The 27,236-nt window shown below is 48.1% G+C and overlaps 2 protein-coding genes across 5 annotated transcripts; both read right to left on the reverse strand.

Annotated features, from left to right (window-relative positions):
• Positions 1-554: 554 nt before the first annotated feature.
• arap3 (ArfGAP with RhoGAP domain, ankyrin repeat and PH domain 3) lies at positions 555-21,570 on the reverse strand. 4 transcript variants are annotated; one of them, XM_077532130.1, is made up of 36 exons: positions 21,363-21,570; positions 15,859-15,998; positions 15,044-15,775; positions 14,910-14,950; positions 14,726-14,811; positions 14,621-14,652; positions 13,610-13,732; positions 13,429-13,527; positions 13,273-13,342; positions 13,080-13,200; positions 11,854-12,038; positions 11,666-11,772; positions 11,391-11,590; positions 11,231-11,316; positions 10,978-11,160; positions 10,721-10,862; positions 7,719-7,823; positions 7,483-7,636; positions 7,305-7,407; positions 6,162-6,360; positions 6,032-6,095; positions 5,802-5,965; positions 5,530-5,742; positions 5,352-5,457; positions 5,135-5,282; positions 4,995-5,063; positions 4,835-4,909; positions 4,626-4,743; positions 4,424-4,552; positions 4,219-4,355; positions 4,058-4,140; positions 3,942-3,977; positions 3,797-3,860; positions 3,575-3,712; positions 1,163-1,201; positions 555-1,079 (listed from the first exon to the last, which is right to left on the reverse strand). In XM_077532130.1, exons 2-36 carry the CDS (start codon positions 15,939-15,941, stop codon positions 735-737), a joined length of 4,779 nt encoding a protein of 1,592 aa, XP_077388256.1. In that variant the 5' UTR covers positions 15,942-15,998; positions 21,363-21,570; the 3' UTR covers positions 555-734. The 4 variants fall into 4 exon arrangements, with proteins under 4 accessions (XP_077388256.1, XP_077388255.1, XP_077388258.1 ...); XM_077532129.1 differs by having other exon boundaries at positions 14,591-14,652; XM_077532132.1 differs by lacking the exon at positions 13,429-13,527.
• Positions 21,571-24,017: 2,447 nt separating this feature from the next.
• Positions 24,018-27,108, reverse strand: LOC144025763 (putative pancreatic secretory proteinase inhibitor). Its single transcript, XM_077532082.1, has 4 exons — positions 26,949-27,108; positions 26,854-26,876; positions 25,204-25,316; positions 24,018-24,725 (listed from the first exon to the last, which is right to left on the reverse strand). The coding sequence occupies exons 1-4, from the start codon at positions 26,995-26,997 to the stop codon at positions 24,680-24,682; spliced, it is 231 nt and encodes a 76-aa protein (XP_077388208.1). The 5' UTR covers positions 26,998-27,108; the 3' UTR covers positions 24,018-24,679.
• Between the last annotated feature and the right edge of the window lie 128 nt (positions 27,109-27,236).

Here is a 27,236-nt window from a genome sequence, read left to right on the forward strand (position 1 = left end):
CACACGCACACATACACACACACACAAAAAAAAAAAGAGCAATGATGATAAGACGTTGAATCGGTAAGACGACCGAATGAACAATTCTGAGCTCTTACAAAAAAATAATAATAATAAAAAAAAAATTATTGGTCGTTACCTACTTTCTCAGCACAGGTGATGTCATCATCAGTCGACAGCAAGTGTAAAAATGTGTCTTTAAAGGTATTAACTGTACATGAAGAATAATGAAGTTATCACATTCATTCTGGACAAAATATGAACTTTTTACTGCTGAAAATGTCTCAATGAGTCACGTCTCCCTTTAAGTTCAACAATGGCCAAGTGGACAACAGGGAGGACACCCGGGAAGTTGTGAGGACACAAATGAAGTCCAGCAAGTTCCTCCCTGTTGAGCAAAATCACCAGACAAACTTGTGTGTGCATTTGGTCGGGTTGTTGTTGTGCTGCCATCTGCTGCTCACTTTGACCACGACAGCCTGTGCAAGAAAAAAACCCATTGAGCCTTCATTGATGGATTGATTGCAACTACTGTTGCCATGACAACCAGAAAATCATTCAAAAGGACAACTTGTGCCAACTTTTATTTCACAACTGTGGCTACCGCCTTCATCAAAAGCAGTGCACATGAAGTGTGTGTGTGCGCCTTACAAGTCATAGTGTACATTAAGACTGCTGCAGCGCCTCCTGCAAGCCTCCTTCAGCCGTCACAAGCGGATAATAATCGTCTGCTGTCAATCCAAGGCATCCTGCTCCCGCTGCTCCTCCTCTTCTTCTTGCTCCGCCTTCCTGCCGAAGGCCGAGGTCATTTCCTGTAGGAGGAGCTCTTGAGACAGCGTGCAGCCGGCCTGCGGCCGCGATGGCGGCCGCGTGTCGGCGACGCCGAGAGAGGCTGCAAGCGGCCGGACCACTGGCGTTACTCGGGGCTCCCGCGCGCCGTCGTCTTTCCCGCCGCCGCCGGCCAGGAAGCTGCTCTCCAGCGATTTGAGCACCTGCAGACCAAAGTCGCCCACCTCCTCGTAGAGCGGCTCGGGCGACTGCGAACGCTCCTCGGCGCCGTCATGATGGACCTTCATGGGCTGCGGACGCAAGCACACCCGTCAGCGTCCGAGCGCTTTTGAGGGCGGACGCTGCTGAGTGACGACGGCGACGAGGGACTCACAAAGTACATGGAGAGCGTCCTGCGGTCGTGAAGCTTCCTCTGCGGACAGGAAACGGACAACATTTGCAGTCAAGCACTTGAAAGCACAATGAAGGAGTTCAAAAGTGGCACGTGGACCAGTTCAACGTAACCTGAACCAGTTCCAAGTGCCACCTCAATTGTTTTGGCCCACAAGAACAAGTTAGGTGACGTGTCACGTGGCTGCGACCTTTTCCCCGACTCGGCGTCTTACCATCAATCTTGCACGCATATCAAGTTGAAACCACACATTGTCACATGGGCAAGCAGAGGGTAAGGGCAAGCATGGGTGGGCGTGGCCAAGACCATACGAGATTAGGAAGCATTTTGGGCAGATGAGACCGAACAAGGCTCCACGGCCGTGTACTTCTTCTTGTGACGTGAGAAAATGCAGCCTACTGCTCGTTAGGGTTCGGACGAGCGTTGGACAGAAAACGATTTGTGAAGGTTCGTTCACAACTTTCAGATTTGCCGCTTAGTCGTCCTGATCAAATTGTTGGTGTGTTGGACAAGATTATAGTCCTCTTAAAGCAGGGGTGGCGAGATCCGGTCCTCCAGGGCCGCATTCGTGCTGGTTTTGGATATTTCCCTGCTTCAACACAGCTGATTCATGATCAGCTCATCAGCAAGCTCTGCAGAAACCTGATAACGAGCCTGTTAATTGGAATCAGCTGCACTTCGAGTAGGGAAATCTACAAAACCTGCGGGACTCCGGCCCTCGAGGACCGCAGTTTGCCACCCCTGTCTTAAAGGGACATGACTCATTTTCAGCAGTTGAAAGTTCATATTTTGTCTATTAATGTGGTAACTTCATTATTTTTTATGTACAATTAAAGGTGTATTCAAGGATTTTTGGTCACTGCGTCTTCCGGGTGGATCATCTTACAGTTTGGTTCACCTTCCTAGCAATCAATCTGCCGTAGCGACGTCGTGGGTGGTCTTCCCTAGCTGCGCATGCGCACTTCGAGTGTTTGTAGCATGTAGCTGCTAAGCTTCGGATTCAGCCATTCATCGTTGTAGCTCCTCCAACCACACCGCATACTTTGAAAATGGCTGAACTTCGTAAGAGGACATGAAGTGAGCCAGCTGCAGAGGCTGATGAAGATGATGATGAAGATAAGCTCGCACGGTCGGCTCACCCCCCACCCCACCCCTGCGGACGAGCAGGAGAGCTGGTAGGATGGTCTGCCGCATGCACATTTTTTAAAAAGTGACAAACGGAAGTTTGGCTTCTGCTTTTTGAGAAGATCCTTGAATACACCTTTAATACTTTTTAAAAGTAATTATTCTACTTGCAGTCGACTGATGATGATGTCATCACCTGTGCAGAAGATGTAGGTAACGACCAATCATGGCTCAGTTTGCTAACCAACCCCAGAAACCAGGTGAGCCATGATTGGCCGTTACCTACTTCCTCAGCACAGGTGATGTCATCATCAGGCGACAGCAAGTAGAAAAAGTATTTTTTTTTAAAGGTACTAATTGTACATGAAAAACCATGAAGTTACCACATTAATTATTGACAAAATATGAGTTTTCACTGCTGACAATTGTTCTAGGAGTTAAGTATCTGTATAAGAAAACTGCTGAAATGAGGTTTCCATTCCCGGTTGCGAGCGTGCCACTTGTTTGCATTACTTAAGCTGCGGCGTTGGCGTTATCGCGTGTCGACATACTTCGTGCCATCAACCAAAATTCTGATGGCACGTGACAGACTTTCCAGGTTTCCATTGCCGTACCAACCCACGCTTGACATCCAATATTTGTGCTTTTCTTTTCGTGACGTCACAACATGATACACAGATTTGGGCAGTCAGGGGCGCCAAAGCACTTTGTTGTTTGTATGTGAAGGCAGGAAGGTGAATGCTTCATCCAAGATGACTCTGCAATGTTTCTTTTCAAGTGTGTCCATTTTTCTACTTTGAAAAGTCATGCAAACGATTGCTAAAGAAAAAGTGTACAACCCCTGAAAACAGCTAGTGGGGCTTCCGCAAATTCCAAGCAGTCAGGGAACCACTTGAAAGAGTGATTTCCAAGTCGCATAGATGGCAAGTCAAGCAGCTGCTTGGGCGCCATCTAGTGGCTCACTGCAGTGGCGTGTTGCATTTCTTTCCCTGCAAATCATGTAAATGAATCAAGACGAGCTATTCAGCCGGGAGGGAGAGAAAGAAAGAAAGAAAGAAAGAAAGAAAGAAAGAAAGAAAGACGAGGACGAGGAGAAATGTGGGGGAAAAAAATGACACAAATGAAATGCTAAATGTAAAAAATTATTCGCGGGTGCCCCCCCCCCCCCCCCCCCCCCAGTTAATTTGTGCTCAGTCCCTCAAAAGACCCCGGACGACGTCAAAGTGACGACGACGGTGTGGAGCAGCCAAAAGTGCGGCGCTCACTTACCAGCGTCTGATTGGCCGACAGCATGCCGTGGTTACTGTCGTCTCCCCGGATGGGCACCAGCGGCATCGTGCCAAACTTCTGCTTGGCGATGTCGGACGACGAGTGACGGCGGAGGACGGGGGGTCCCGGCTCGTCGTTCTGCCCAATGCATGCGCAATGAGGTCATTAAGTGGGAGTGGCCTCCCGTTGTCACGGCAACACAAGCGGATAACACTCACTGACCTGAGCTTTGAGGAAGCTGCTCACCCAGTCCCACAAGTCGGCCTCGCTCGGGCAACACAGGAACCTGCGCGCACACAGAACACGTTGGCATATCCATCCGCCGCTGAAGATAGTCCCGTGCGAAACATGCATTTGTGCCACTTACAGCTGATGCTTGTGTGACATCACGGTGAAGCCCCACCTACCATCGCAATCACACGTGAGTGAGCCAAGATTAGCGCAAAGACAACAGCAGTGTGTGCGAGTGGTGGCGGTAGTCACCTTGTTGGCGCTTTGAGTTTTCTGCGGACCCCCATGTAGACCTTCATGGTCTTCAGCGACCATTCCTTCTCCGCTTTGAAGCTCTAAAGGCCAAAAACAAGCAACATGTTGGACCTCATTCAAAACTCCCCGTCATTCCCCGTGAGAAACTGGGCCAACACCTTCTTGTCTTTGAGCAGCAGTAGTTTGTTCTTCTTGATCTGGAAGCTTCTCTCTTGGAATTTGTTTGCCTGAAGCAGTTTGGGGGGCTCCTCCCGACACCACAGGACGCCCACCTTCATCAGGTCAGTCTTGTAGGCTAAAGGTCACACCTGGGTCACTGCCATGCTCCTTTCAGGTGTGTGTGTTGAGGTGCACTTGACCTACAGGTGAGGATGTCGATGCCGTCACGTTTCGGGACCCTCTTCACCACCAGGTAGGCGGAGCTGGGGTTGGCCATCTTGCACCACTGCAGCGCCTGCTCCAGAACTTTCTCCTTGGGATGCAATGGACGCTCTGTGGATGCACAAACGCCTCAGATATGTGTGTGTGTGTGTGCGTGCATGTTGGTGCATTGCGTTGGACGCACCCAGCTGCCCGTCCTCGATGACCTCAAAGGTCATCCAGACATCTTTGTCACCAGGGGGGACGTTCCTCATGTAGAGAACTTGATTGGTCAGCTCCTCAGCACCCATGCTGGGTGACACCTTGGGGGTCACGGAGGAGTCAAAGAAGGGATGAAGACTGTTACCATGGTAACAAGAGCAGCAACAGCATTTGAATTGTGCCGCGTGTTACTTTAAGGGTGACGCAGCTGTCTGGCGTCTTCACCTCCAGGTAGACCTCGATAATCAGATCTCCCGCCTGAGACAACTGAACACACACACAACCGGCACATTGACTCCTCCCACTTCAAGACTGACTCCACCCACCCTGATAGGCAATTGGTGCAGGTTACTTGAGTGTCCTTCCAGGAGGTGATGAGACTAATCTCCAACTCCATCTGATTCTGGTGCTCCTGGTCGATCTGGCAGGGAACAAACAGCGAGTCCAGTCAGTTGGACACTTTTGAAAGCAGACTCACAAAGTCGTCCTCACATCAAAAACGTCCAAGTAGTTGTCGATGAGATCTTCCACTATCTTCACTTCGTGTTCCCCTTTGCCGTCCGTTTGGAAGAGGCTGGGAGCGAAGAGCAGCGAAAGGTTCTTGGTGCACATTTGGTTCAGGTCGGCACATTTCTGGACCCTGGCGGGAGCAATCGGTCATGATCAGGTGCCAGCCGCGGGACACCATGCCGGGCAAACCAGAACTCACCGATACAGATGGCTAACGAGCGCAGCCAGAGTCATCCTATTGACCCGTGGAAGCGTTCGGATGATCTCCTTGTAGCGGTCCAACCTGGAAGCTTTCAGTTGGATTTCTGAGGGGTGAACAGCAGAGAATTGAGAATTGCCCAGGCATGCGCACATGCTCGGGCGGGAAGTTGACTCACTAGCGGCCTCCTGCCACAGTGGGTGGACGTCGGCCATGAAGACGGGGTCATCGATCTCCCTGAAGAAGCGCTTGAGGACGTCCGTCACATCCTCGATGAAGTGGTCTCCGATGCGCAGTTTGACGTTGCGAGCGTCTGTCCGGAACTCCTCCATGAGCAGTTTGATTCGAGACTTGGCTCCATTCTTGCGATAGATCCCCTCGTGGCCCAGACCTGCCGAGTGCCACGCCACAGTTGGAGACGTTCTGGAGGAGGCCGGCCAGCGTACTTACCGTACTGCGTAATGAAGGCGATGCAGCTGTCCACAATGATGGGGATGTCGTTCCGGCTCAGCTGCTGCTCTCGCAAAGCGTTGCCCTTCCCGCCGCCGGCCCGCTGGATGTCCGAGTACCACAAGCTGAAGTCGGTGCGGCCGACGCCCTGCAGGTGGAACGTCCTGATGCAATGGCAACATCAGACCACCGACAGCAGCTGAAAGAGAACCGGCTGAAGAACCACTCACCTCCCTTTCTCCACCAAAACGAGAATTTCTCTCTTCTCCTGGTTCTGGCTTTCCGAAGTGACACCTTCAAAACAAAGAGTCAGTCGGACAGAAGTGGTCTCCACAAGCCTTTCCTGGACTTGTCACCGACTCAGCTCCTGCAGACGCTTCAGGTTGACGATGTCTTCTGCGGCGCCGTCGTTTTGCGGACAGATGAAGAGGTTGGACTTCTGCAGGACAAAGTAGGCCTCCTTCCACCGCTGAGGGTCCAACATGGCTCTGTACCGCAGGCGGCCGATGCGCTCAAACTCCCGAGTCAGCAGGCAGTGACAACTGAGCGGCGTCGCAGCCTGAAAAGCAAACACGACCCGGCGGTTTGGTCTTCAGTTTGGTTAAAGAACGCTGACAAGCAGAACATTTGATTTGATTTATTTAAGTCAGTGCTTCTCAATTATTTTCTGTCATGCCCCCCCAGGAAGAAGAAAACATCTCGCGCCCCGCCCCCCTTACGCTTAGTCGTATTTCCTCGTCATAGCGTTCGGGCGACTTTCGCTTGTCTCTTTATCTCCGTCTCTCTCCACTTGTCTTCTCATCCCTGTTAAATATTTTTTCATGGTCTCACTTGAGGGTCTGCTACACTTCGTGCCTACACATCATACTCATACTCAGCGCACACTCTGCCAATGAGAACGCCACTGCCCCCTAATGGAGGTGCAATTGCACTTTATTCTAAGACAGTAAAAATAATAATAATAATAATACAAATAAAAAAAGCATGTTTCCCCGAGGTCAAACGCGCCCCCCTTGACGAAGCCTCGCGCCCCCCTGGGGGGGCCCGCCCCACTATTTGAGAAGCACTGATTTAAGTCAAGTCAAGTCAAGTTTATTTATATAGCCCTTAATCACACAAAAGTCTCAAAGGGCTTCACATGCCCACAGTTGACAAATAGTAACGACATCCCCTGATCAAACCACAAAAGGGCAAGGAAAAACAACAACAACAAAAAACATCAGGGAAAAAAAAAAGAAACCTTGGGAAGGGGCCGCAGATGTGGTAATCCCCTTTCCAGGAAGACCAGGCTGCAATGGATGCCGAATGGGCAACAATTTACATGGTTTATGATACTAAACATTAGTACTAGAATAGGGGATAGTGCAATTTAATAAAACACATCGAAATTCAGGAGTTAAAACAGCCAGAATTAGAGAAAAGGCTATTTTCCATCTGTAGTCCCATGGTAATTGGAATGAAACAATGAGATCCGGTATGACCCAGTCAAGAAAAGCATCAAACCTTCCCGATGGCACTGGTCCAAGTGTGCAGAGCTTCAGCTGTTTCCACACCAAACTGATAGATTTTGTCCGTGGTCAAGTACAACTCAAAGGTGTACCGAAACCTGAGCGGGAAAAAGACTCAGTTGATTGCCGGTTTCGCTCCCATACAAGGCGATGCCGAGTGTCACACGCGTCACCTGTCCACAAAGCCGTTGTTCTTGGATGAGTCGGGTCGGCTGACTCCCAAACACACCACGTCCTTCAGGCTTATCTCCATGCACGCCTCTGCCGATCGCTCCGACTGGTAGAAGACAAGCGACTGATCCACTGAGCACCAGAACTTCTGAAAGTCTGCGGCGGTTCAGAGGACAGGAGGTGAAGCAAGCAAACAAACAAATGGCTGCGAAGGGACGCATTCTGTGAAGACTACAACCTTCTCGAGATCGGCGGGACAACGTCCCCCTGCTGGCGCAATTGGACCTGAAGAGGAAGCCCGAATGAAGGACCGTCTTCATGATCTCATCGTAGACGCCGGCATCTGCAGGAGCAGATCACAGAAAACTCCATCGTCCGTGTTCTACAACGCTTGTCCTTGTTGGGGCTCGGGCGAGTCGGGCAGCCCATCCCTGCTGACTTTGGCCGAGAGGACGGGGACACCTCAGACTGGCCGACAATCACAGGAAATAAACAAACAAACACCACCTTGGACCGACCTCAACGACCCCAACCCAAACGTTGCCAGGAAGCCAGATTTACTAACCCTTGCTCTGCAAGATGAATTCTCGTGGTATTTGTGAGCTCACAAAACTCCCAAGAATACATCTTGTACCACCAGTGGTTCAGACCAATCAGAGAGCGACATTGTGTTTGGGGTGGGACATGCAACTGTGACGAAACCAGGAAGCCAGCACTGACGCCGGAGCTAACGAACAAACCTAACATGGGCGAATGGACGCTACAATTAATTCTGTTGATGCAGAATTATTCATCGTTTCTTTGTTGAATGTTGAACAGCGAGAGGCGTTTTGTGTGTTTTTAGCTGTTTGCGCTTTTCCCCACCCCCTTTTGACGAGAACGAAGACGGCATTTTCATCTGTGGCCGTGATTGGTCAAAACAAACGTGCACAATGCCACATCGTCCAATCAACTCTAAGTATTGTACAGAAATTCCAGCCTTTCCCGAGCAAATCACAGTGGACCAGTCCCAGATTGATATTGGGGAGAAAGAACTCCCTTAAGTGAATCACAATCATCAATCAGGCTATTGGCAGGTTACAGATTTACCGTATTTTCCGCACTATAAGGCGCACCTAAAAGCCTTCAATTTTTTCAAAAGCTGACCATGCGCCTTATAATCCAGTGCGCCTTATATATGGATCAATATTGAGCCGCAATAGGTCTCGCTGTCAATACGCCATCGGTGACCCTGCAGCAGAAGATCCCGCCATCTTGGATCGCTAGCTAATACTAATACTTTACCTCAGAGAAAATAATAAAACAGCTGTTTATTCATTTTGGGAGTGAATGGAGTTGTCAGAAAGCTGGTTTGTAATCTATTAATTAGGGGTGGGAATCTCTGACATGAGGCCGATTCGATATGTATCTCGATACACAGGTTGCGATTCGATTGAAATACGATTATCTTTCAGAACAGAACGGTTCGATACGGTTCGATTAAGTTTGGGAACGATACAATTTTTGATTCGATACATTTCAATATTCAAAACTTATAGTGACATTTGGTGCTTGTAAACATTAATCTTAAAACACCACACATTTTTACAGTATCTACAAATGTGTTAAAAAAGACCAACAACAAATATGTCTTCTATATTTTTATATTTTGAATCAATTATTTAAATAGACCGCAACAAAGGGCTGAGCGATATGACTGAAAAATGTATCAGTTTAAACATTTATTAGTAGTTATTGACAGTTATAATTGTTTTTTTTGTTTGTTTGTTTGTTTGTTTGTTTTTAACAAAATAAGGATCAGGAAAACAAAAGGCTGATAATTTAATGTGAAATATAAATATTTAACCTTTAGACGGACACCAACACAATTAAACAGAATATGTGCACATTGTGAAGTATTTCAGAAACATAAATTTAAGACATGAAATAAACCTACCGTCAAGCCACAAGAAATATGAAGCCACCTTATGGAACAATAAATCTATCAAACACATTTTAACCACTTAATATATGCAAAAATATTTCCAAAAGTGCATTTCCCTTTTTATCAACAATTTTTGTTTTTAACAATTTTTGTTTTTCTTTTGCCATCACATTCATTTTTGGTTAATGTATGACATCTTTTTTATTTTTTAATCTGAGACACGATGATGACCACGGAATCACTACTGTTTGTTTTGTTTTTTGGGCTGTCGTTCATTTTGAACGTCTCAGTTCTCCTATCTGCTGCTCATGCTAGTTGTAGACATTGACAGGGAGCCACAAACTGAGAAATGAGATACTTGCAGTGTGCTTTTAGCTTAGCTGGTGTGTTGGCTGTGGGACATACCTGTGTCGTTTGAATCCATGCATTGGATCGTCACGGGAGTTATTCTTTTTGGCTCGCGCGCAGTACCAACGCCGGCCCGGGACATACAAGTGCACCGAGAGGACTCGATAGCCATGGGAAATATCGAGATGTGAGGCACCGGCTTCTGCTAACTGTCTCCACTGTTGCATGTTGTCACTCGTTGCGTGCGACTGCGCGCGTGCCGTGTCGCGAGCACGGCGTTGACGGTAGGCGCCCCCCCCCCCCCCCCAAAAGGTGCGTAACGTCTTTGCATTATGTTTACAACATCCGGGGAATGAAGCGTCTCTGAGCGCTACTTTGCTAGCTCTCTGTAAACACGGAAGTAGCTTGAATAGTGATGCTACTAAATGTAAACAAAACAAGTAGAGCACGGCGCAGAACTCTTGCTATTGTTATGAAAACCATAAAGCCTCACTCTCAACCGATTCACAGCAACGCGATATCCGGTCCACAGCTTTACAAGCAATGTATCTAAGGATTCCCGGCGGAATTTTTATCGGTTGACAATTCTGCTACCGATACGGTCGTTTAGCTCCCCTTGACGAACGATGGTTCGGTCAATCGGTTTTTTGTCCCACCCCTACTATTAATAAAGTTTGACTGACCTATCTGACTGTTTTGTTGACATTCCCTTTAGTGCAACACCATCTAAAGGATGCATAACATAACCTCAGCCTCTACTGTAGCGCCTTATATATGGAAAAAGTTTTAAAATATGTCATTCATTGAAGGTGCGCCTTATAATGCGGTGCGCCTTATAGTGCGGAAAATACGGTACACTTTGAACGTCAACTTCAAACATTTGACCGCTGATGCTGCCCACCAGTCAAATGTGTTGCGGTCATTCTATCTGGTTAGAAAGTCTCGACAGAAAGAGCGGCGGTTCTGACCTGAGGCGGGGTAGCGATCCAGTAGCTCTCTGCTTGCTTGTTGCCCGTGAGCCGTGGCGGTCAGGTGACTGGATCTGGCCTCAGCGAAGATATGAGTGACAGTTTTGAGGAGCGTGTGTTCAGAGACGGCAGAGCACAAGACCTGAAGGTGTCACAAACGACAACATATACTTGAAACAAATTGTTGCGGTTCCAAGATGCACGTTTTGTTCAGACGTTGCTTCGACTTGATCAGAACTCGCTCTGATCGCGTGCACCTTGAGTAGCTGCTCCTGGCTACTGAAAGCAGGATGGTCCAGTCGGAAGCGGCCTTCTCTGTACTTCTGACTGATGAAGTCCCGCCGCTGACTCGGCGACGCGTCACAATCCAGCTCGTCCGATTGCGACAAGCGGGCCGCCCAGAACTCGTTAGCACGGTCATTACCCAGCATGATGAAGAGCTGCCACGTCAACACAAACAAAGCAATGGTGGAAGCATGTCACTTGATTTGGAGCCGATTCAGTTCTCACCTGCACAATCTGATTGCTCCACACGCTGGTGTCCAGTTTTAGACTCTGGACTTTGGAGACCATCGTGCCCAAACCTCTGTGCTGACCTGCACTGACCAATTGAATGACATGATGAGGAAAGTCAACAATGCTAGCATGCAGGCCGCTCATGCGGGCGTACCGGCGCAGTTCTTGCAGATGACCACACACAAGTTGATGGAAGCCCAGTCGGGGTTGACGGCCCGGCAGTCGGCACACGTGCGGTTGGAGCGGTTGGACCAGATCTTCTCGGCCACCTCGTAATCCGATAGGGTCTCGGCGATGGCGTCTTGCAACGCCTCCATCCAGTCCCGCTTCTCCCGCTCAGAGTCGGCCGTAAAGCTGAAGTGGTGGACTGGCCATGAGAGGTCGCCGTGGCAACAGAACGGCAAAGGTGACCAAGACGTGAAGTGGTACCTGAAGCTTCTGTAGGGAGTGATGAGCTCGAAACTCTTGTGTTTGCCATCTCGGATGGTGGCGCCGCGGGCTTCGATGACCGTGATGCCGATCCCGGTCCGGAAACACTGCAAGTGTCCAAGAAGAGAGATGGCACACGTACACCAACGGGTACCAATTGCGTACGCGGTGTGAGGCTTTGGTGTCACCTGCTGGCTTTTGTGGAGCCAAATCTGTTCAGTGTTGATGGCCACGTAGACTTTGGATTTGGTTCCTTTCAGCTCCAGACAGCCGTGTTTTTGACAGTGAGGCCCGGGACCGAACCAGCGCCGCCCAAACACCTGCTGCTCTCCGACGTGGTCCTGCAGCGTGGACACCCAATGCCGCCTCATCGCTGCCACGCACACGCACATGCGTCCAATGTCAGCAATCAATCCCATCTGTGTGTGCGTGTGTGCTAGGGATGCAACAGTTCTCGGTCTGACATGCACCGGACAATACGCATTATGGACCGGGGGTTTTTGGTTCCACAACAAATTTTGATGCTTTACAGGCCACTAGTGTGTGTGTGTGCCTGTCAAGTGTTCACAAGCGGAAGCAAAAAGTCCTCCCAACGTGCTAATGTCCAATCACTGTTCCGCTTTTGCCCACTCGTCCCCTCACACGGAAGGGAAAAACTAAATGGCAAGCGCGAGCGCCGGAGTTGACAGACCAAAAGTTTGAAGAAGTGATGTGGAATCATTTCGGCTTCGTTATCGAATACGACGGTGGAGTGAAAACGGTGAACAAAGATTTTACTCTTTGTAAAAGTTGCTTGAAAACATGTCCCATACATGAACCCATTTGGAGCAGAAGCACACGTGAAAGCGACGCAGACCCGCGGGAGCCATGAAACAAATGACGTCGACCGACAGCGCGCTGAGCCGTCAACCGGCACGACTGGCTGGAAGCGTGTCCATCACTGCCCTCCACGCCACAACTCCCATAAATCCACGCCAGCCATAAAGCCGGAAAAAAAACTCCAAGAAATGCCACAAGGTCCTCGCCATCCCCACGTCTTGCACACACCGATGCAGCCCATCAGCCAAGAGACCGAGAAAAAAAAAAAACAATCCACCCTCCCGGCCCCTACGGCAGAAACGCTCCAATTCGCTCACGGCCAAAATGCAAACACGAGCCACATGAACAAGCATCTCCAGCTATATCGCCTTATGGACACCAATTTATTTATTTTTTTTGACATTTTTATTATTATTGTTATTTGATATACATATTCTATACTACTGTATAGTAAAACTGTTAAAACTGTTGTTGCACAATGCAGCTTTTGTTGACAAATTGCGTACCGAAATCGAGCCGAAACCGTGGCCCAAAAACCAAGTTACGGACCGTATTGTTGGCTACTTGTACCGTTGTACCCCTCGTATGCGCATACCTTCATTATCAGCCTTAAAAACAAAGATCCGCTGACTGGTCACTATTTCAAATTTGTTGTCTTTGGAGGGGCGGGCCATCTGGATGGCAGCCAATGGGACAACTCCTTTCGGGTACGCGTCCTGCAAGAAAGACAAAGATGACGATGGTGACGATTAAGATGGTGATGCAGTCCACATGGACACAAGACATACCTTTTCATTTCCAAAATACATGAGATTCTTCCCGTCAAACTTGACGAAGCGCTTCTGGAAAACATAGTTCCTAAAATCGAGTGAAAATTCAAGAAATTCATCAAGAAAGCACAACAAAGTTGCAGAAAGTGGAAAAAGAGAAACACACACACACACCCAGTCAAGAAGGAAGAGGAGAAGGACGAAGACGAGGACACACAGGACAGCAGCAAAAGGATGACGCGCACACCAAGAGTGTGTGCTGAACTTTCAAGTCTGAGACACACACACATACTCATGTTCAACAGCCCGGCTACATAAATGACTTGTCGTGAGCAGATAGCGAATTGAAACACACCCCTGCGGCGAGAGTTTCTCCAGCCATCCGCTGATGATGGGCGTGGCCCTGTCGTTGAGGGAGGTGTAGCTGGCGTACGGCGAGATGGTCTGGTCCTCGTCTCCATCTGGAGGCTGCAGGGAGCTGCAGGCAGGAGATTTAAGGCACTCGGACCGGCACACGCCGTCACACGTCCTCAAGGTCCGGACACGCCAAGCCCATGCTCACGCGGCCGGCCGGCACGTCGGGCTGGCAAAAGTGACGGTGGACACAGCGCAACAACTCCGCCCCAATGGCAACTACTACGTAGCTTCTGCGCATGCGTGACAAGTTAAGACCACCCCCCATCCCATCGGCGGCTCAACCTTCGTGTCCTGCCTGCTTTCACCACTCGACGGACGCAAACTTTCTGTGTGAGGGCGGACTCTCCGCATTCATGCTGATAGATTTGGTCTTCGCGCATCCGTCCAAATGAAATGGAGGTGCAAAATGAGTTGAAAATAAGGCCTTTTCACACTGCTCTTAGTAAGACGCAGTCCAGCCATTCGTTGTGTACATGATACGAGGGCACGAGGACGGACACCCTTGTCAAAAGTGGTCCTGTGCCTCAAATAGAAAATTGTTCGATTGGAGGAGAGCGCCGGTGCATGTGGCAACATCAAATAGGAGCAGCATGATTTGGAGTGTAAACAGCTTTGGGAAAATGGAGGAAGTCATAAATGCGATGTCTGAAGCGTTGGGACGAGTGAGAAATGCCAATCTGAGCCTTCCAAGTGGTCAAGGTGGAACTGTAGCTCATGAATGAGAACGCCCTGAAATCCGGAAGGAGATGCATCCGTTGCCGTTTTTTGTGGTTGCTGCAACTTTGCTGATGTAGCTTTTATCATTTTTTTTCCATTCATCACTTCTCGAGCACTGATTCTGAGTAGAGTGACTACCCGACGGCGGCTTGGCGTGTTGACCTTATGGGGTCATGTGACACCTTCTCGTCACTTAATTTACCCATGATCCTCAGCGGATTCCCCTTCCCACCTCTGAGTGTCTCCGTCTCGTCTGGCGTCCATCTGAGTGCAAAAACAAACAAAACAAAAACGGCGTGTGGATGCTGCCGTCAAAACGGTGGCGTGGCGTTCTCACCTCAGTGGTGAGCGTGCTGACTCCGCCTCTTTGGAAAAGGCTTTCACAGTAGGGACTGATGACGTCATCATTGTCAACAGGGTCATCTGTCAACACAAGCATGGAGCTGCAGCGTCAACATGATGATGGCACAATACACGATGACAGTGACGTCATCATGAGCGAGGGGCGTGGCCACACTCACCTCTGGCTGATCCTGACGAGTTGTTGCTTGAAGCACCGCCACTACCGCCAGGATGCAAAGCAAATCAATCATGATCATCAGCATCAATAAGCTTGATTGATTGATTGATTGACTGATTGACGACTCGTCCAAACCTGTTTCTCTGGTTCCTGTCGGCTGGTTGCCGAGGAGGCGTTGGAGGGGCAGAGGCCGCGGTGCCCCAGTAGATGTCGTTGGAGATCATCTCCATCCTGCTGGAACCAGACCACCGCAGGGGCCCGGACATCCTGCCATCGTCATGGCAACCGGGAGACCAAGGTGCACAGGAAGCAGGGACCGGTTGGTCCAAGTGAACCTTACGGGCGACCCTCGGTGGGACAGGCGGCAAGGAAACGTCCAATCTGACAGGCGCCGCCTCGTCCCCCCGGCCGGACGTCTGCGTGGCGCTGATGGCGTCGAAAAGTGGGAAGCAAGCGGACTCCTGGGAGAGCCTCCTGTGAGGTGACGGGACCACATCCGGCGGCGGTAGGTGCAAGTGAACCGGCGCGGTGCGGCGGCGGTTAAAAACGGTTCTGGGTTTGGGAACTGGCTTCAGCGTGACCGTCAGGTCTGGAGCTGAACCGTTCTTCAACACTTCCAAGTCGCAAGTTGTTGGCGATGGCGGCGGCGAAGATGACGACGGCAGGTCCGTCGCAGAATGACGTCGCTCAGCCGCCGCTCTCTGATTGGCCGTCTGAGCTAGCCGCCTCTGGACGTACGACAGAAGTCTGAGGATCCGTTTGCGATGTCCGGTGGCCGTGATTCCCAGGCTGACCAACGCGTCGTGATCCAAGTGGAGCACGTCGGCGGCCAATAGGAGGCCAGCCCTCTGGAAGGAGGCGTGATACCTGCGCACAACAAGATGGACACTGCGTTGAATGATTCCGGAACATTCCCCCTGCGTTGTTGTCTGCGGTGAGTGATCTCTGACCTCTCCAGGTGGATGGTGGCAAGAAGCGTTTCCACCGCCGTGTTAGCGTCCAGTGTCCCCATTACGACCATTGCAAGCGCCATCTCCTGACGCCATTATGGCGCCATCACCAGTCACGCCCACCCATCGCCACCGGGACCCTTTTCAGAAAAAAATAAAATAAAATCATCTACAAAAAAAAAACATGAATCTTAATGTATCAGGAAAAAAACAAACAACAACAACAACAACAAAAAAAACAATCTTAATTTGTCAGGAAATGACAACGGGAAAAAGCAGGAAGTTACACAAACACTGACATGTTGCGTTGCTAACATGTTTAGGTAACCAAAACATGAAAGTAGCATGTCAGCGTAACAGGAAATGATCAACAACATGCCGCTAACATGCCAGCGGAGCTGACAAAATATTGATCGCTGGAATTTCTCGAGGACTGCATCTCCTTCCGGATTTCAGGGCGTTCTCGTTCATGAGCTACAGGTCCACAAAGACCACTTGGAGGGCTCAGATTGGCATTTCTCACTCGTCCCAACACTTCAGACATCGCATTTATGACTTCCTCCGTCTTCCCACGATATGTTTGAAATTGCATTTCGTGGAGCAAAATATTGCAACGTTTGCTGTATTTCAATTCCAGCGCTTGGAGAGCCTTTTGAACATGTTGTGCTAGACTGTGTAGGACCTTTGCCCATCACAAAATCGGGACACCAATACATCCTATGATGTGTGCTGCAACGCGTTTTCCAGAGGCTATTCCTCTTCGCACTCTTAATGCTAAACCTGTGGTAAAAGCATTGATTAAGTTTTTTTCAACTTTTGGTCTGCCAAAAACTGTTCAAACAGATCAAGGCAGTAATTTTATGTCAAAGGTCTTTTCACAAGTTATGACAGAGCTTAAAATCAGCCATCGTACATCGAGTCCCTATCACCCGAAGTCACAAGGTGCCTTAGAAAGGTTCCACCAGACACTTAAGAGCATGTTGCGCAAATATTGTCTAGAAGCAAAAAAAGAATGGGATGAAGCTCTCCCGCTTCTACTTTTCGCTGTGAGAGAAACCCCGCAGGAGTCTTTAGGGTTTAGTCCGTGTGACTTGGTGTTTGGACACACTGTTCGTGGGCCCCTGCGACGCCTTAAGGAGAAATGGTTGTCAGACCTTCCGAAGCCTGAACATAATGTTCTCGACTATGTTAGCGTGTTTCGTGAACGTCTTCACCATGTAGGTGAGATGGCTCGTGTAAATTTGGTTCAAGCGCAAGGTAAAATGAAGCATTATTATGACCGGAAGTCGGTACGCAGGGAGTTTCAACCCGGGGATAAAGTTTTGTTACTACTTCCAGTAGCCGGTTCCAGTTTCTACTCGTGCTTTGCTGGTCCATACACTGTAGAAAAGAAAATTAGTGACCCCCAGATCACAAAAGGAAATCCCGTGTTTGCCATGTGAATATGATTAAACAATATGTTTCTCCTAACAGTGCTCCTCAGCAATTTCCTGCTGCACCAGTGGCCCCTGTGTGCATGGCGCTGCCAGAGTACCATCTTGCTGACGATGGCCTGTCTGAGAAAAGCGGTTCAATGCCACCTACTCGCTTAAAAAATTCTGAGGTGCTAAGTAACTTAAGAGTCTTTTTTGGTTCATTTGTCCAATTCAGAGCGTTCTGATCTACGTACTTTGATTCAAAGCAACTTGCTGCTTTTTTCTGATTATCCCCGCCAGACGTCTGTCTTGGTACATGATATTGATGTAGAGGGCCATAAGCCTATTAAGCAGCATCCATATCGTGTTATCCCCACGAAGCCTCTCCTCCCAACCACACCTGAAAATTGTTTGTTTCTTTTGACAGTCCTGTGTTGGAGTAGGGGTGAACTGACATTTCTGTTCATTACGTTTTCCTCTGTTTTCTTAATTAGGAAGGTAAGATTCTGTTTTTCTGTTTACTTAACTATTTAGGTTAGTTCCTTTACTTTTCTAGATAGGGTTGTTTTGTTTGTTATTTTGGCCTTGGTTTACCCTGAAACCTTATTTTGATTAACTGTATGTGGATGAAAGATATGACAAACATCCTGGAATAAATTATTATTTATTCTATTTTTGATGACTTTGAGTGGCTGCTTGGTATGTGAGGGAGTTGGGACCCGAGTTTTTTATGTTGCGCCCTGCATGCTCTAGGTGGGACGTAACAAAGCGCCAACAGACAACACATTCATTCAAGAGCTGCTGCGGTTGAAGTCTGGAGCGCATTCAAATCAATTCAGCACTAGACTTTTTCTCTGTGTGGGCCACATTCGCCCCTATTGGAGCTCAAGTGTGCACGTGTATCACACGCGGGGCCAACATTTTGTTACTTTTGGGCCATTTGGTTTATAAGTACGATGGGAAAATATTGTAGCGGTGGCGAAGCTGCACACTTCCTGTGCCGATGTCACGAGTACAGCTGTGATGCCTTCGAAGACAAGCAAAGGAACATTTGGACCAACGAGCCCAAGGGACATCGACGCTCAAGTGTGAGCGGGAGGGCTGAACGCCAGAGAAGCACTCGAGCGGATGCCGGACCGCCTTCTCTTACCGCTCGTGGCAATGAAGCGACGTGAGGAGGAGGAGCTTCAGCCATTGCGGTGACCTGAACCGCATCGAGGGCGTCACAAAATTACGAATCATATGAGGAATTTCACCTTACTGCTGTTTGGAATCAGTTTTTTATTTATATGCGCAACTTACACATCAAAGCGGAAATTTCAATGAACATTTCATTTCAACCATTTTGTTCATTTGTCAATGAAAAAAAGACAACATAAAACAACTTAATGACGACTTCAAACCTTTTTCAAGTGACAAACGTGCACGTCCATTTGGAAATGTCGACAAACTGATGACTGACTCGTCATCACGCCAAACTCACTCAAGTGGCAACTTTTCAAAAAGACAGCTTATTAAAAAAACAAAAAAAAAAACATCAAAGGATTGCAAGCAACATGCTCTCAAACATTTTGCAAGATTCCAACAGGACGTCGTCATTGTCACACAAGTGCGAAGACGACACGGCAACATGCAGGCTTCATTTGCCGCTCAAACGTGACAAGTTCATCATCGCTAGCATTAGCTGAGGAACAGACCTTCTCCTTTTTGCGCCCTCCACTGGACAAAATGAGGAACAACGTTTACTTTGATTGAAAACTTGTCTTGAATGCGGGCCAGATGGGAGCCCCTGATGGTCAGGATCTGGTCCGCGAGCCACACCTTTGACACTCTTAGCATAGTAGGAATCGAGCAGCAAAACCTCAGCCAAACAGGTACTGGCCTCCTAAACTCGCTAGCGGAACAACAGGAAGCTACCGCCACTTCTTGCTAACTTGTTAACGAAGCAGCAAGTGATGAAAACGTTCTTTAGGCCTCCTACGTGTTTTCTGGATTGCAACGGACGATGACCTCATGCAGGCTCGCACAAGACGGCTATTGTTACGAGCTGACGAGGGCGAGGAGGACGGGGAAGGGGGGCGCCATCCCAGACAAAAAGACTTGTGTTCTCTTGCCTCAGTGTCTGTTGTGAGCCGAGCGGCCGGCCGGCAGCAACGGGACCGTCCGGGCCTCGTTTGTTCCTCACGCTCACCGGCCAAACATGTTGCCGTGGCGACGCCTGACAAACAACACCGCTGATGGCAGCGCCACAGGTCACGTGACTTGGCAGGAAGTCAACACACACAAACTTCCTACACGCGTTTAATGCGCGAGTGTGTGCGCGTCTTGCGGGATCGGCCGAGTGGACGTCCCGTCGGCTAGACCTCCCATGAAAACTGGATGAAGACACCGAAAGATTTCCATGCACAAGGTGCACGCTAAAAAAGCAAAAGGTCAAATTTGCAGGAGGGGTGTTCCTGCAAAAAGAGGCGTGGCCGTGGCCTGCCCGCCTCCTGCTGGCTTCCAACTGGAACCAGTTCAACACTGGTCAGGACAGCAGCGGACACACATAGCGTCACACGCACGCTGCTGATTGGCTGGCGATGAAGTCACATGACGGAAGCGTTTTCAAACTTGTTGCCTCACTGCCGATGACGTCATGATGATGTCAGGCTGCACGATGACGCGATGGACGTCACATGAGTTGTGTCGTGCATGCAGCCCGCGGGAAGGAAGTGGCCGGGGGGGGGGGGGGAAGAAAGAAAAAAAAAACGCCTTCAACAGGAAGTGGCCGTCACATCACAACAGGAAGTTCTCAACGGGAACATGACGCCTTGCAACATCCTCCTACTCTGTGTGTGCGTGGCCTGCAGGGAATTGTGGGATGTCCGAAAAGAAGACCAGAAGGAAGCAAACGCCTTCTTTTCCTTCACCAACATTTTTGTCCAAGACCCTTGAAATGAGAAAGGATGAATAGCAATAGCAGGTATCGGCCTTATTTCAAGGTATCGGCTACTCATGAAGTCTGCCGATACCAGCCACAGATACTCAGGCTAAAAGAATGTAGACTGTGGACTTTTGAGCATGTCCATTCTGATGCACATGACACTTCGTCAGAGTGCAGAGGTCGCGGGTTCGAATGCCGCCTCCGGGCTTCCTTCCGGTTTCCTTCCTGCATTCCAAAAAACATCCACGCTGGCTTCACTGAACACTCTCAATTGTTTGTGAGTGTGAAAGCTTGTGTGTCTCTTTGTGCCCTGTGATTGGGTGGCGACCAGTTCAGGGCGTAACCCGCCTCTGGGATAGGTCCCAGCATGCCTGTGACCCACCAAAAAGTCATGGCGAGATCAATTCTCTTCAACATTTTTTTTTTGGCTGACCAGCAAGCAAACCAGAAGTCATCCAGTAAAAACAATATAATAATAATAATAATAATAATAATAATAATAATAAAGATGTCTGGTACTGTACACGTAGGCTCCCTCTGGTGGTACGTGAAACAATCGCTCGTCATTCCACATTTGAAACATGATATTTAATCCAGCTTGTCCATACGCAACGTCCTTATCTCAACTTTTTGTTTACAAACATTTAGTTTTTTACTTTTGATTTGTCAAGTAAAGAAAACTAATTCAAACGTGAAAGTTTTTATTTTTATTTTGGACTGTATTTGAATGTTGGCCATTACGTTGTCACGGTTGAACGATCCCATTATTTGTTTGTTTGACTTTGAGTGTTGCGCGCTACACAACAAGAAAACGTCAAGTCATCGGTCCGTCCAACTTGCAGCACGCGGGGAAACGAAAGGAGCTCTGGGTTGCGATTTTGGACTTGGGATTTCTTTTCGGTGTTTCAGATTCACGAAAAGTAGGAACAGGAAAAGCAGCACAAAAAGCAAAAGCGGTCAGAGCAGCACGACTACTAAAAAAAACAGTACAATTAAGCAGACAGAGCAGCAAAACCAGCAATAAAAAAATAAACCTATCAAGCAGGTCGACAGCAAACTGCGTGCGGGCTTGAGCGTGTGCGTTGGTTTCCGGTGCTGCGCAGCACAAATGCGAACCGGGCCGGACCGCGACTCCAACAACTTGACCCGCAGCGGACACTCACCTGACTCGTGCTCGAGCCCCTCCTCCTCCCTGATTTGGTTAGGTTGGCCCGATCCGCATGTAGTCCCGAACCAGATCCGGATTCGCAGCCACTCGGGTGCTTCTGGAACTTGTGAGCGCTGTGCGTGTTCTGTTGGGTCGCGGACGTTCAAAGCGCCTGTCGCTGGCTCAGATGTGGGAGAGCCAGTGCGTCAATGCACACCACTTCCGGCTCTCAGAATTTCAAAATAAAACCGAGCGGGAAAAAAAATGCTGACTTCCCGTTGTGGACTGACACAAAGATCCATTATCCAAATCATTTGCTATTAATCACAACACGTGTGCCCTTCAAAGACACAAAGCAGCACTGAATAAATAACAAATGTAAAAGTATAAAAGTTGCACACTTCTTTTTCACAGGAATGAATAGGATACTCATTATGATTAAATATGTAATGAATGTCATTAGAAACACTAAATAAATCCTATTAAATTATTATACTGTGAAACTATTTAAAGGATATTTTTAATGATATATTTTTTAAATATAATACTTCTTGCTGATTTTGGTGACCCCGCTTTTATACTGTACACACACACACACACACACACACGCACCCCCACACGCACACACACTCGGGGACAAAAGTAGATATAAACAGAAATAAAATAAAGCACGTACTTTTGTTTATTCTACAAACAAAAGAAGACAAAAATAATACATTCATCATACTAAAATATTTTCACTGATGTGATCCTTTTACACTCCATGATCCATATGATCCATCCATGATCCAAACACTTCTCATGTTCGGGGAGGGAGGCGGGGTTATGGTGCTGGCGCCTTAGCCAGCTGACTGACTCTAAATATTGAACAGCTAATAAGTGCAATCGATGTTTATAAAGTTTTCTGTTAATGTGTTTTAACGTCGACATTGTTTTTTTGTTTTTTTTGTAGTCATTTTTGTGATCGACTTTTGTTTTCTTGTGAATGTGGTTTGTGTTGTTTGTTGATGCGTGATGCTGTCGTGTCATCGAGTTGCCTTGTGAATGAAATGGAAATAAAAACGACATTGTCTTGCCTAATGTAACTTTTGATCTCATTTGATTTGAGTTTTGCCGCCGGGTCTTGATTTGCATAAATGCCCGAGATGAAATGTGGTGCCAAGTGACGCGATGCGTTGATGTCCAACTTGTACGTTGCGAGGACGGTGAGGAGAGGAACAAGTTTTGTCGGGCCGCCGCCGCTGTAATGCGGATAGGAAGCGAGTTCCTCGGTGGGTGCTCGGGAGCTGGTGGAGTTTCCTTTCCTCGGCAAAGAGAATCGCAAGGCCGCAGACAGGAAACAGGAAGCGTCTGAGACAATAAGGAGGCGGACTTTCAAACAAAGTCAGGAAGTCACACTTGACCGGACCGGACCGCACCGGACGCCTCCGTATGGACGCCTTGTCGCCTCAGCAACATGTTATATATGACCTGAGTTTAGGGTGACCACATTTTCCAAACCACAAAGTCAGATGCTATCATTTCACCACATTTCAGCGCTAGTCAATTTTGGTCCATTTGGGGGCTTGTCAACATGCGCCACAATCGCTAATGCTAAATGCCTTTTTGGTTGGCTCTAACGGTGCAACACTTTCACATTTTGGTGGACAGTTATAGTCTGAAAAAAACAACGCGGTTTTAGGGTTATTCTTATAGCATAAAAAAAATCACATCAGCGTTCTTTGAAAATGTATATTTTTAACAAAAAGAAATAACTGAAAATATATATTTTTTAAGTTGCTACATTTTAAAACAATTACAGCGGTTCTCTTCAAATCGGGCCTGGGCACTATGTAGTAGGGGTGTGCCAAAAAATCGATTCATAAAAGAATCGAGATTCTCATTTATTAATCGATATTAATCTTCAAAAATCGATTTTATTTAAATTAGAAATGAAGAAGAAGGGAAAAATGCAATTGTAGCCCACATGCTCTTTTTGTGGAAAAAGGCACTTACAATACAAAATTTATAAATATTTAAACAAAACAAAAAAAAGACACTTTAATGTCTCTATTTGTCATTTTGTCTTGCAAAGCAGACTGGAGTAGATCATGACAATGTGCATATCTGTAAATTGAAGCAGAAATCATTTGTCAATCAAATCATTTTGAATTGAAAATCGTTTGAATCGAGAATCGATTCTGAATTGAATCGTAGACCCAAAAATCGTAATCGAATCGAATCGTGAGACAGTCAATGATTCCCAGCACTACTACGTAGGACAAGTGGGTGGTATGCATCCTCTTTTTCTTTCATCTTAAAAAAAAATATATCTTTTTCATTCCATTTCAATCATATTTACAGGTGAAATGTTAGTCCACAGCCTTTCAACTGGCCATTTGTGCAGTTGAATGCGACGCATGTCGGCATTTTGCAGCCAAATGCCGAGATACCTATCTTGGGAGTACCAAGATGGCGGCTTTGCGGCTTATCCAGTGTGCGGTTGCGGATTGGCGGTCCCGGAGCAGAAGGTCAGCACGGCAACGTGATGTAACGTGTGATGATTGGGGGCGGGGCCGAGTGGATGGGCGGGTCGGGTAGCCAAGCAGGGGCCCACGTTGGCGCGCTGCCATACTATGGATTGCGTGTGGGCGGCTAACAGGTTAGCATCGCAGGAAGTCAGCACAACGCGTTAGCATGTTGACATGATGTCATCATTTATTTCACATAAGTTCCATTTGTCCCATTGAAATTCATTCTTTCTATTTGTCACACGTGACAAGAAAAAGATGGCAAACAAAACTTGCTGCCCGTTTTTAACTCCCAGCCATGTTAACTAAATTTTGCAAGGCCCACAGAATATTGTGTTCTATTGCTATCAAAACAGGGAGCCTACCAAAAGAAAGATTAGGCTCTTCTTTCATCAGGAAAAAAAAGTATATTTCGATCTGTTTCCGTTTTGCAGCAATTAACATTAGAATATAGCTAAGTTTCATCATTATTCACAAATCTGTTTCAAACAGTGGGGAAAATAGCTTTTGCAACATCTCTTATACTCTGCTGCCACCTGCTGGCCGCTGTTGTAGTAACTACCATTGCTTCAAGCATTCTCTTCAACTGAGAGGCTGCATCAAAGCCTTTTGTATGCGCGAGCATAGAAAAACATTTAAAAACAAAAACGTATAAATACGTCTTTGGGACACTTCAAACATTTAAAATAGAATATATGTATACGTTTTTGGGAGCAAATGAGTTAAGGAACACCATGAAAAATAGACAAACGTGTGCGTGTGCATGTGTGTGTTGTGCGTGTGTGGGAAGTAGTCTGTGAAAAAACACATGCTGATGATGTCATCAGCAGGGGCCGTCCTTCATGATCACAATGTCCAACTTCTTCTCCCTGCAGACACAAGCACAAATACACACAAGGTCACATAACCAAAGGCGTGCGTGCATGCGTGCGAGTCTGTCCTGCCAGGGTTCCAATCCATTATTGGAAGTTTTGTTTTTGAAATTGTCATATACTTGTCATGATTTTTAAGTGTGGGCTTGTTAGTTTTTGTTGTTTGTACTTTTTCCAAACCTGATGTGGGAGATGAAGAGTTGTTGCCAATTTGGCCAAGTTTGCTCTGGCACGTGAGCAGATAACGTTTTGCTTCAAACAAGGCGTCGCCCGCTGCACGAGATGGCCGTCATGCTTGCAAGCGCGTTACGATCACGCCATCACAAGTAGCGCTTGACAAGCCAATGAAATCTTGTAAGAGAGCCACCTGCCTCGTAGCAGCGGAAGTGATACATTTCAATTGTTCCTCCCACATGTTTGACCAATGACAACGCGCGTCGTTCACGTTGTCAACTCAAGTGACAAACTCACTCACAGTCGGTGTATGCAGAGAGCGCATTCGTTGGGGTAGGTGACGCCGTCGCTGCCGCACACGGGGGAGTAGTTGAGCGGACACGCTCGCGTCAGGGTGGTGCCGCTGCACTGGGGCTGCCCACAAACAAACAAACAAACAAACAAACAAACAAACAAACAAACGTCATCAAGCATTCCCCAACTCCCAAAAGGCGCTTGTGATTGTTTGGATGTGCCACTCAACTCATTTGCGTGCATACGCACCAATTTGTCTACGTTCACACCGCAGGCAAATGCCACCCACCCAAGTTGGTGATGCCCAATTCACACTGACTGCAGAACGTTTGTAAACAAAAGCCACATTGGCCTGTTACCACATCCAGATGCTTTTTGCACATTATTTATGGGCTTTGACCGTGGCTAAGCACATTCTGTCTTTAAATAGTCTTGTCAAGTTTAATTTATTTTGAGCTCATTTTTTGTCCTAAATGCCCGACTTATGTCATACTATGTAGTTAGCTAGCTTCCCTCCCCCCCCAAAAAAACGAGTTCGCAAACAGTTTTGTTTTGAAATATAGCGGATTGATCTTGATGCAAGACGCCCGACTGCCTGTCCGGCTCGTGTCATTTCTTCAGCTTCTTGAAAATCTGCATGTGGTGTCCGGAAAAAAATAGGACGCTTGCGGAAACCTTCCACATCGCCGCATCCGTTCCCACACCGCACCGCAGCTGGTGTGAATTGACACACAGACTTGAATGGGTTCTACTCTTGTGGCGTCCATACGGAAAACGCACCTCGTCCGTTCCGCAGTCAGTGTGAATTTGGCGTGAACGACTCAGTTCCGATTAGTTCGAATCCAACTGGGTTTGCTGACTTTCATATATGTGGTCATAGATCAGATTCGTATCTGAATGTTTGCAATGCGACCGCAGTCTTCGAGATTGATTGTACGTCCTACTTGAATTTCCACCTCGGTATGCGCAAATTGAATCTGTCCTTCTTCTACTTAACTGCGTACTCCTTACAAGGGCGAATCTGTCCTTTCAAGCAAAACAAAACACGACATTTGGAGTGGCAGTTGGTGAGGGTGCAGCCAGCCTGCCCGCTTCCAAAAGTTCTCCGTCACAAAACGGTCATCCATCCTCACCAATCACGTGCACGTACGTCTCTACTCGTAGCCAATCTTTGAAAACAATCGTTGCAGTTTTTGAGATTTGATGGACATCGTAACGTTGCTGATTTGGCTGTGAGCGGAGATGTGCACATCAATTTTGGTGAGGATTGGCGACGGTTATGGGACATGACCCTTTTGGAGGCTGGCGGCCAGCGGCGCCATTTGCCAGCCGCTGCAACTCGAGAGCTCGTTTGTTTTTCTTTCTGGAAGAAAGACTTGAAAGCCGACGCTTAGGTTAGGAGTTCAACCATCCAAATTCTGACAAGACTTGACAACGCCGCCATTTGGAGAGCCAAATAGAGCAGGAAACAAGATAGGCACGCTTCGGTCACCGTCAGAACGTCAACTGCTCAAAATGGGCTTCCACTTTTTTTAAGGAATTGGATCGCATCGATATTCACACTAAGTCGCGTGCGGTGGCCAGATGATGCGTGAAGGACTCGGTGGCACTTAACGCTGCAGTTGCACGAACGAATGATCCCCGGCGACTTTCTCACCCTCCTCAAGTTGTCGTCAGCATCTGCAAGAAAGAAGAAGGAGCGAGCACGTTTGAGAATGGCGGCGGGACGGACGGATGTTTGGGCAGACTCACTTGCGCGGAGGAGCGCAATGCAGATGAAGAGCAACAACGCGCACCGCATGCTGAGGACCGGACCGGAGCAGAGCGGAGCTGATGTGGGCCGCGTACACACTCCACGTACATATAGTGGTCTGGCCGGCCCGCCACACGCGCTCGTGTTGTGACGGCGCTTTTGTGCGCGTCTAATCTCGGGATCAACGCCGCTCGCAGACTCTGCCCAGTCAGCGCAAAAACGCCACAACAAGCCGCCGGGACAAAACACAACACGCGACCGACCGCGCGTCACCGGCTGCGTGTCTG

This window comes from Festucalex cinctus, chromosome 9 (assembly GCF_051991245.1).
Source record: "Festucalex cinctus isolate MCC-2025b chromosome 9, RoL_Fcin_1.0, whole genome shotgun sequence".
Lineage (NCBI taxonomy): Eukaryota > Metazoa > Chordata > Actinopteri > Syngnathiformes > Syngnathidae > Festucalex > Festucalex cinctus.

Excerpts from the sequence above, each read along its gene's own strand:
- arap3 (XM_077532129.1), bottom strand. The coding sequence starts at position 15,941 with ATGGCGCTTGCAATGGTCGTAATGGGGACACTGGACGCTAACACGGCG. Across the intron at positions 13,528-13,609 it reads GAGAAACTCTCGCCGCAGGG|ACTTGAAAGTTCAGCACACA; the intron begins GTGTGTTTCAAT and ends TGTGTGTCTCAG. Across the intron at positions 5,064-5,134 it reads ACTACTTGGACGTTTTTGAT|ATCGACCAGGAGCACCAGAA; the intron begins GTGAGGACGACT and ends GTTCCCTGCCAG.
- LOC144025763 (XM_077532082.1), bottom strand. The coding sequence starts at position 26,997 with ATGCGGTGCGCGTTGTTGCTCTTCATCTGCATTGCGCTCCTCCGCGCA. Across the intron at positions 26,877-26,948 it reads CATTGCGCTCCTCCGCGCAA|ATGCTGACGACAACTTGAGG; the intron begins GTGAGTCTGCCC and ends TCTTTCTTGCAG. Across the intron at positions 24,726-25,203 it reads GCTCTCTGCATACACCGACT|GGAGAAGAAGTTGGACATTG; the intron begins GTGAGTGAGTTT and ends TTGTGTCTGCAG.